Source organism: Aplysia californica, unplaced genomic scaffold, assembly GCF_000002075.1.
Source record: "Aplysia californica isolate F4 #8 unplaced genomic scaffold, AplCal3.0 scaffold00006, whole genome shotgun sequence".
In the NCBI taxonomy this organism is placed as follows: domain Eukaryota; kingdom Metazoa; phylum Mollusca; class Gastropoda; order Aplysiida; family Aplysiidae; genus Aplysia; species Aplysia californica.
Genome location: NW_004797276.1, coordinates 717,150 through 726,945, shown reverse-complemented (window position 1 = coordinate 726,945; position 9,796 = coordinate 717,150). Strand labels below are relative to the sequence as shown.

Genomic DNA, 9,796 nt, shown 5'->3' with positions numbered 1-9,796 from the left:
GGGGGGGGGGCAGAAAGTGGAGGAGACAGAACATTGTTAGAGAGCAGGAAAGGAAGTGAAAGAATATAATATTTTTCGTTGCTTTCCGGGTTAAACCCGGGATCTATGAATTAGAGGCGAACACTGTAACCTTGACTACGAGAGCCCCCTTATTTTAACTTTGAATTGCCGAAATTTATATGTGGGTACCACAAATTTAAACCTCCTCCCCAACTCTTTACATTTTTTCCCCCCTTTTGAAACTTTTCAGGAGAAATGCATCCAGATTTGCAGACATTTCTGGAGAAAGAGGTACCCAAGGGGAAAAAGAAGGTTCAGGTCATCCTCGGAGTTGGGGATTCCAAAATTGGGTCAGCAATTGCTGATACTCTAGGAATTTCTTGTCAACATACTGGAGTTGTTGTTGAGCTCATGCGAGGTTTGTAATGTTGCTTCATATTTGTATAAAAATGGTAAGGTTTTGTCAGTGTTGTTGTGATGTTTTGTTGGCTGTTGCTAAACTGACAAGCTAAATATGTTTGTAGAAAAGCTGGCTTAAATGCATAGTGGTCAACTTTTTTTCAATCTTACAGTATTTCTTTGACCTATAGTCTATCTACTTCATTTCGCACTGTTTTTCAAAATAAAATACTCATTTCATTGAAGCACCAGCATGACTTTAATATATGGCTGTGCTTATGACTGCGAATGAGAAAAGTTTAGGACCTGTGATGATAATTTACATTTATTTAGCTTACTTTCAAAGCAAGGAATGATATTTATCTTTGGGGGAAGTGTGTGAATTTGTCAGTCAATGGTTAATGGCATAGACTCAATCCTTAACATTAAAATTAAAAAAATGTTTGTTTTCAGTTTTTGTCAAAGCAGCTGTAATGTCAGAATTTCATGGCATTCTGTTTTTTCCAGGCATTCGTACCCATTTCCCTCACTTCATCAAGGCACTGACAGAGACCACTGCTGGAAAGGCTCAGCTTGGGTTGGGTCACAGCTACTCCAGAGACAAGGTCAAGTTCAATGTGAACAGAGTGGATAACATGATTATTCAGAGCATCAGTCTTCTGGACCAACTGGATAAAGACATTAACACTTTTTCCATGAGAATCAGGTATGTCAAAATGTGTGTTTTGATGTAGAATTGTCTTCCAGAATGTCTCTTGATGTTATTTGTATTATTGTGGACATAAGCAGGGTTATTTATGTTCAGGGAGATGTTTTGTGGCATTATTTTTAACAGGTTCTGTTATATGTTTATAGGCTCTTTTTGTAGACAAACCATACTCTTAAGAGTACTGGAACTTTATGAGTATTTCTGCTTCAATATGTTCCTCTATGCAGCTGTTGTGTTTTTTCTTGTTCCAAGCTTTTTAATTTCATGATTATTACCATTAAGAGTTAAGTGTCTGTTTCAGTATACCATCAATTTACTGACATGAAGATGAGAAAGTTTATTTTATATTGCTATGCAACGTTATCATGTTTTTTTGTGTGTTTTTTTCTTGCAGAGAATGGTATTCTTATCATTTTCCAGAGCTGGTGAAGATTGTCAATGACAACTACATGTTTGCAAAACTGACCACACTTATTGGGGATCGTGCCAAACTAACTTCAGACATGGAAGAACAAGTTGAAGAAGTAGTTATGGATAGCGCAAAAGTAAAAGCCATATTTGAGGCAGCAAAGTCATCAATGGGTACGTTCATGCCTTTTATTTGTTAGAGTATGTTTGAGGTTGAAGCAGCTTGGCATTTTTTACAATTTTATTTTCTTAATATTTTAAGAGGAGTTACTTCTTGTTTGTCAGTCCCTTGATGATTTTGGAAATGTTTTACAGTTTAAACCTCACTAGCCATATGTGTTATTATTCTCTATATGTTTTTTTATGTAGCACCTGCAATCTGTGATAGAAAAGTAACCCTATTCAACATGGACCGCTATGGTGATTTGACATTTCTGTTAGAATTACAATACTTTTTTTATGTTCATAATTTGTTACCGGTGCACATTTTTGAAAGGCCAACTAGGTTTTATAAAACATTTTCTTCGTATTCTTCATGTTCTATTTCCCCTAGAATTCAATGACTATGACTTTGGTGTTAAATTTAATGCTGTTGCATTTGGTCTTATCGCAGGAATTGACATTGGTACAATTGACTTGATCAACATCCAGATGTTTGCCAGACGAGTGATTAGTCTGACTGACTATCGCAAGACACTGGCTGAATATCTGCACAGTAAGATGCAGAGTGTTGCTCCAAATTTAGCTGCCCTTATTGGAGAACAGGTGGAGTTTTCTTCTTTTTTTTATTTTCCAAGACATTTCATACTATTTTTAGGAAACTAGTACTTACAGTATTCTCTACTTGCCGCTTCATTGTATCAATTTCTTCCGTAAAACTTTGGGATGGTGCAGTACATGGGTGGTTGGCGGGTGCTCTGGTATCATTTGCTTCTTCTTTCCTATCAAACATCTATCGTCGTTATCTCCCCTTCTTCTTTTTCATGTTTGTTACTCTCTTGTAACATCTCTAATCTTCGGCACTTATATGACTATACTGTGTTGCAAATGCCATAAAACGCTTTCAAAAACAGACGAAAAAGGATAGTGTAGGCCCACTGGATTTTGGTAGCAAAGTGTCCATACTTGCCTCTGTGTCTCCTTAGATAAGTTTAGGTGTTCATAGTAACTTCTGGCAACAAGTTGAAACAGAAACTTGCCAGACTGCAGTTCTTGTACTTGTCCATTGTCTCTCAGTGCATCGATCTTTGGTCTATGTACATTTTCATCTGCAAAGTGGTCAAAATCTGGCTGGTCATTACTGCACATTTTTGTGCCAATTTGCTCCTTTCTTTTATTCTCTCATCTTTTTTGTGGATCTTCCCATCTTTGCTGTGGCTGCAAAGTGTGCTTTGATGAAGAAAACTGAACTGATATTTTATTTAAAAAATTGTTATCAAGATGAAATTTTTTAAAGATTTGTCTTCATCTGGAGAAATTGTCATTATGAGGAGAGCTAAAGGCCTGAGTGGAAGAAATTGGTGTTAAAATCAAGAATGAGTGGAAGTGGTGCTCTAAGGTTTTGACATTCAAACATGAATGTGGAGGAAAATAAGGGTATACCCTGGGTGACTGTATCATCAAGATTGATGTTTCTAGATTTGCATACTTCTAAATGGTGGAAATGAAAAGATGAACTTGTAAACATTGTCAGCAAGAGAAAGATATTGTGTTGATGTCAAAATAAGATAATTTTATACTCTGGATGAAAAAAATCGGTATTACATCACCAAATTTCAATTTCAAACACGGTTTTCGCTCTGAATCCCTAATGGGCTCCTGATGCTCCCCCCAACCCTCAGCATTAAATTTATTTATTACTTATTTCGTTGGAAGCACTGTCCATTGGATTGTACATTCTGTTGGACTAAACTGTTAAAAGATCAAGGAAGATAAGAGACCATCTCATTGAAATGGCAGTGTATTTGTTGGGCTGTTTGAGTTGTTAATATTAAAAGCTTCCTTATATGATTGAAGTGGGTACAGAGCATTGCTCACCTTAATCCTACCAATATCCTCCACATTCATATATGCAATACCTGGTTTTCTTATATAATGGTGCCTGGTTGGTGTCCTCTGTTCATATTATAAAGAAACAGTGAGAATTTGTTGGTGATGTTGTTCATTTAGTTCCTAAGTAGTATCCCCTCCCAATGTATGTACAGGCAGTTTAGTGATAAAGGTTATTTGCTTACAGGTTGGTGCTCGACTGATTTCACACGCTGGGAGTCTGACCAATCTAGCCAAGTATCCTGCATCCACTGTGCAAATCCTAGGAGCTGAGAAAGCTTTGTTCAGGTAGGTCACCAAGAGATTTTTCCAATGTTTGCTTTGAAATACATTATAAAAGAATCTTTACTGTAAGGTTCGAGGGGGTTGTTTTAATTGTTAAGAATTCACCTATGTGTCTTTCCATAAAATAAAAATTAGAATCGTTGTTTTATGATATATCAGCATTTGAAGCTAACTTTCCATCTGTGGTGTTTTCCTTGGACTCGATTGGCTTGTTTTGGCAAATTTGTTACTAGTCTTTTTTATTACGTACTACTTCACTGATGTCTATAAGCTTTCAGACTGACTCTTTATCTGCTTTGATGGGGGAGGGAGTTACTTTTAACCCCTTGAGCCGTAGCCACTGGAAAACCAATGGCGCGTGATACTGCCCATGTGCCTAGCCACCGGTACAGCAGTTAGCGAGACCATATCCTCAACCTGGCCTGTCTGGGACAAATTAATGCACACACAAAAAACCCTGTTCACTACACAAGACGTTATTATGTTGAAGATATTTCTGAATTAGATGCTAGTAATGATGAGGACTACCCTGGTTTGAAATATGGAATGCTATTCTGAGGATCATATGAATGTTAGTAATATATTACTCAGGACCTCAGGCAGAGGGGCATGGTAGCCTCAGGGGGTCAGGGCTCAAAGGGTTAAATGTTTATCCTCTCTTATTTTCAGAATATGAGAACATGTATGAACAATTACATTTCTGTTGTCTGTCAGACTCAGGTCTAATTCTCATCCTTTATTTCATGCTTCTGTGACAGGTGTTTAGAACGTTGCTTAGCAATGCCAATCGGGCTTTCCTGCGAGGCGAAAATTTGGTCCCCGTTTACGGGCGATTTTGTGGACCCGGCCGAAGCGTAGGTGACTAACTTTGTCAACCTTGGTCTGCTCTAAATCCTAACTGATCCGAATGAAACTCGGCAACCAATCAGAAAATAGGGCAAACTAATGATATGTGGACGTTGAAGTTCGTACACATAAATTAACCTGTACTTTTGGTGTCGGGAACACTTTTGTATCGTGTACACCGAAAACTATAGGGAGTTTGAATTTCAACGCCGAGATGGTAATAGATCTATCTATCCTCTATAGTGTGCTCAAATTTGAACGTTCTGTGTCAAGTAGTTGTTTAGACCCAATCATTAATGCACGACTACCCCCCTATCCAAAGCGGCTTCGCACGGAGACCGGCCATTTTCCCCTCTCTCGTGGCAAATGTATGTGACCTACAAATCCCCGCATGATAGACCTGCATGTTTGCCGACAATCGTCTGTAATCCGACAATCACGAACCGGCCGATGCTATCGCTAGGCCCACCTGTATCAGTCGAAGTGCGAGGCCTGGCCGACTGCCAGCGCCCCCTTTTTTTCCGTCGGCTTTGTCGGCACTTTCGTTTTCGTGCCGACTGCCGACGTCGGCGTTTCCGACATAATTGTCGGAACCTGAATAGAAATGCGAATACGAAAAGGACGACGACCTAAATTATCTACTTTCAGTTTCGTGCTCGAGCGGCCATTTTGAATTTCGTTTTGTTGACAAATTCAATTGTTCAGGTCGTGTGGATTCATTCCAGTCCGACTCACTTAGATAATAGAATCTAGATCTAGATTTATATAGATCATTATAGACCTCAATGGAGGATTCATATTCCAATTCTATTTTGTCAAACCCTATCATAGTCATAGGTTGTGCTGTAATATTAATGTTGGTAAAAAGCATTTCGTCAGGTGCGTGAATTATTTATTTATTTAGAATCTAGACTCAGCTGAGCCCCTCTGTTCGGAATTGGATGCAGATTTCTAGTTCAAGGCCTATTCCTAGATCCTATTCACTTGTTCTACAACATCTAGATCTAGACTAGATATATCTAGATCTAGATTTATTTAGTTTACTAGATATATATATATATATATATATATATGGAGGATTCATATTCCAATTCTATTGTGTTATTGTATCAAACCCTATTATTATAGATCTAGCAATATGTAGATGTAGGCCATTATATTATATGCTCCTTGTAAGCCATGTTTGTTTTGGAGTGTGGTTTTTAATTAAAATTTTTTGTTTCATTTTGGAATTTTGCTGGCCTTTTCACATGAGGCTCGTTGCAGGTTCTTTTTTGGGGTAGGGTTAGGTCTCTTCTTTGTTGTGTTTGTTGAGGTGGTCGCTCGTTACTCGAAAGTCCTTCCTTATGACACCCACAAAAGCTCTTGGGGGGGGGGGTTGCGCAAAATTTTCAGACAATCTGGTTGAGGCTCACATGCAGGTCTAGCATGACTATTCCGGGCCCGTTCATTGGTCACTTGAAATAGGGCAATGGCGGGCGCGCGCATCCTGTTGTTTTTCTCTCTATTCCCCTGTAACATCGCAATGGGGGTATTCCGAGGCGAGGTATCTCGTCTCGAGGTGTTCGCGTCTCAACGGGGAAAAAGAATTTTTAATTGTACGGCATACTAGATTGAATTAACTTATCTTTTACGGTTGGCATGGTCTAAAGTCATCATAAAAAGCTTTGCAATTATTTAGTCACGCTGCCGACATATATTCTTAAAGATCCCATGTTGTGATACGATGCTATAAATAAAATGGACTCATCCCGACACCCCTTTTTCGCAAAATCGTAATATGTACACCACAATTTTAATTATAACGAAATAACTACGAAATTGATAGTAAATCTGACTGCAGAAATGATTTCTACACTCAAAGACACATCGGGTAGCCAAGTTTCTCTCGAACACTCCGATTAGTTACCGAGATATCATCGATTTTCTTACAGAATTTGCTACTGCGTGGTCCACTTTTTAGGAGTATTTTCCTATATGTGGGTCATCCATATTTTGCCGATCTTTACAAGCCCATAACTTTTTTTATTTATGAACCAATTCTCAAAATTCAAGAAGCATAATTCTTAGAATTGAAAATTCTTTCTTAGGTACCAAAAAAAGGGGCAAAAGTGAAAAATTAAATTTTCATTGGCATTGCTACGTTGCTGTTTTTATGTTCAGTAAAAGTGAATTGTCTCCTTATTTGCTACTTTTGCAACTCTCTGACTCTGAGTCTAGTTTATTTTTCTGTGTGATTCACCATTATTTTGAAATAATTTTCAGGGCGCTGAAAACTCGAGGGAACACACCAAAGTATGGGTTGATTTTTCACTCAACCTTCATTGGCCGGGCAGGTGCTAAGAACAAAGGCCGCATCTCAAGGTACCTGGCAAATAAGTGTTCTATTGCCTCCAGGATTGACAACTTTTCAGGTATGTACCCATTGTCTGTGTATTTAGTGTTTCTATAGATGGAAGCTGCTTTTTTAAAATAGTATCTGACTCCTGAGTGTAGGTAATGTTTTGAGTAAGTACTTGAAACCAAATTTTCTGTGTATTGTAGGATGAAATGAATTATTCCAGTCTAGTAGACTAGATTTTTAAAATGTCTTTTTATTTAAAGCATTTTGTGCTCTTAAGGAAATGCAGAAATTTTCCTTGTCACTGACATAAACAAATGCTAGGTTTGAGATATAGTTGGAAAGCTCATGAGCTCCTCATTCACTGCTGATGAGACTGTTTGTAGCCTGATACTGAAGATCGACACAGTTTGCTGAACGATAAAAGGAGGTCACTTCTTTCACTTATTGGTTGCGGCAGCAGCAGCAGCAAAATTACTACACATATAAAAGCAAGCATCTGGATCGCTAACAACAACATAAAAGCAAGCATAAGATAACGTGTCAAGACGTGGTGTCTGGCGCTCTTCTTTTTATTTTAACCTTTAATCAATGTTTTTGAGTAAAATCCAATCAAATGTGTTCCGGACATAATAGGTGTTGGAGCCAAAAACAAAAATTTGATAAGAATTGCCATACCTACGACATGTGCCAGTGTCTCAATTTCATTATTTTGACGAGCGCCTGATTTCACCATGCTGCATCACATATGGTTGGAACCAGGCTCTTGTCAAAATAGTGAATTCGAAGAAACGGCATTTTCCCGTCGGTTTGGCATTTTTAAATAGAATTTTTGTATTCTAGCTCAATACTTTTAATGTCCATTTAAAAAAACACATTTCTGTGTAGATTATATTGAAATTCGTTGATGAAAAGCACAAAAAATGTAAATTGTAAATGTTCACGTTCTAAGGACTCTCAGTCTTAATCTATGGACGTCACCAAACTTTGGCGGCCATTTTCTTGCTTATACTTTATCTAAAAAACCAGGCAACCCCCCTCCTCCAATCACAAATATCTCGAATACTGTTCAAGATAAAAATTCATCTTTCTTTCCTCAAAAGCAAGATAAATGAACATGGTTTAGCGCGATGCCAATAACTGCATATGACCAAAAATTGACGAACGCCTGATTCCACAGCGTTGCGACGCATGTGCTTGTCACTGGAACAAAAGAAACACAAAAAGCCACTCTTTTTTGTGGGTTTTTAAAAAAAAATTTTACATTAAAAGTTGTTGTTTTTTTATTCATGCAATGAATAGAAACTGTCCCTTTTTATTATTAACCCGATCTGTACTTCATGTTTTACTATCACCACCACTTTCAAAAGAGAAAATTTATTCATTATTCCTATCTGTACGCTTTGCATAGCAGTCTGTCAAAATGATTTTTTGAGAAATACTGAAAGTTTCAAAGAGATCTTCGTACTGGAAGTATTCTAAAATGTGAAAAATACAACCCCGGGGTTACAAAAAAAAATGACATTCCTCTACTCGCCTACCTTGTAAAGGCCAGTGTACTGCATTGAGTGTTTTGGTAAATGCATATGCCGTTTTCATTCATAGCTTATGTACATGAATGAAAATGGTAACTATGGAAGTGACATATATCTGTCTCGTGCGTTATTGTGCTTATGACAATGGTAAAAAAAAAATCGGTGCTCGTCACCCTGGGTCGTCATATGAATGCCAAATTGTGGAAAAATAGTGCAGAAATAAAAAGTAAGAGGTGTACTTTTAACGGTGTTCTTGCTTTCTTCAGTGATCAAAATTATAGCCAAGCATAAAGGTCAGAGACATAACCAAACATGTTAATAGGCTACGGTATTTTATTTTATGAACATGTTTGCATTGAATGTGGGATGAATTTTACATGTATGAGGTTCTGCAGCCTGTGCTTTCCCTACCTTATTGTCTCCACCATTGTTTTCTCAGAAATTCCCACTTCTGTCATTGGAGAACATCTGAAGCAGCAGGTGGAGGATCGGCTGAAGTTTTATGAGACTGGTGAAAATCCCGCCAAGAACATAGATGTCATGAGACAGGCAGTTACTGACGTAAGTTTTGGGCTACATTATTAGCTGCTTTGATTTGCTTATGGACTTATTTTCATGACGAGAACTTTTGAGCACAATTCATTTAGAATTGGCAACCGATTACTGTTCACTTTTTATTGTTTGGTTTTCTCTGTTCAAGTAAAATGTGCAAAGATGCCTTATTTTCACATGTTAATGGCATCCAAGATTGCAGCAGCATGCCCTGTTTTCTCTGTTGTATCCCGTCCTTCAAAGTTTATTCACTGCTCTTACTTATGCCTCTATTTTAATTCAACATGATATTATTTCCCCTAGAAAATTTTTTTTTCCTGCTTGGTGTCTTGTAGTGTTGGTTCATATTGAATGTTGTTCATTTGAAGGGAAGAAATGGTATTTTGCTCAGAGTTACAGAACGTTCTTTAATAAATACATTATATCAGGCTTGCCAATTTTCTAAAATTTCCAAGGACTGTCCCACCCCCCGCGGCGGTGCTACTGACTGAAGTGTCTTTAGGCCATTTCCAAAGGGGGGACATTAACATGTTCTTATGCTCAGTAGAATTGTAAATGGGCTGATTCATCAATGTCATGCTCATAACTGTGCCTGAACTGCAACAGGAAACTGCTGCTTTTTTTCTCCCTAGTCCTTACTATCGTCATTTCCTCTATTTCTTTTGTATGTTT

General features: G+C 37.8%; 1 protein-coding gene across 1 annotated transcript in view; it reads left to right on the top strand.

Moving 5' to 3' along the window:
* The window catches only part of LOC101849332 (nucleolar protein 56), a 17,939-nt gene that overhangs the window by 5,464 nt on the left and 2,679 nt on the right, over window positions 1-9,796 (top strand). The window contains exons 3-9 of the mRNA XM_005089409.3: window positions 251-418; window positions 907-1,105; window positions 1,503-1,690; window positions 2,130-2,281; window positions 3,753-3,853; window positions 6,962-7,110; window positions 9,012-9,133. Coding sequence (XP_005089466.1) covers window positions 251-418; window positions 907-1,105; window positions 1,503-1,690; window positions 2,130-2,281; window positions 3,753-3,853; window positions 6,962-7,110; window positions 9,012-9,133 — 1,079 coding nt within the window. The remainder of the gene's footprint in view (window positions 1-250; window positions 419-906; window positions 1,106-1,502; window positions 1,691-2,129; window positions 2,282-3,752; window positions 3,854-6,961; window positions 7,111-9,011; window positions 9,134-9,796) is intronic.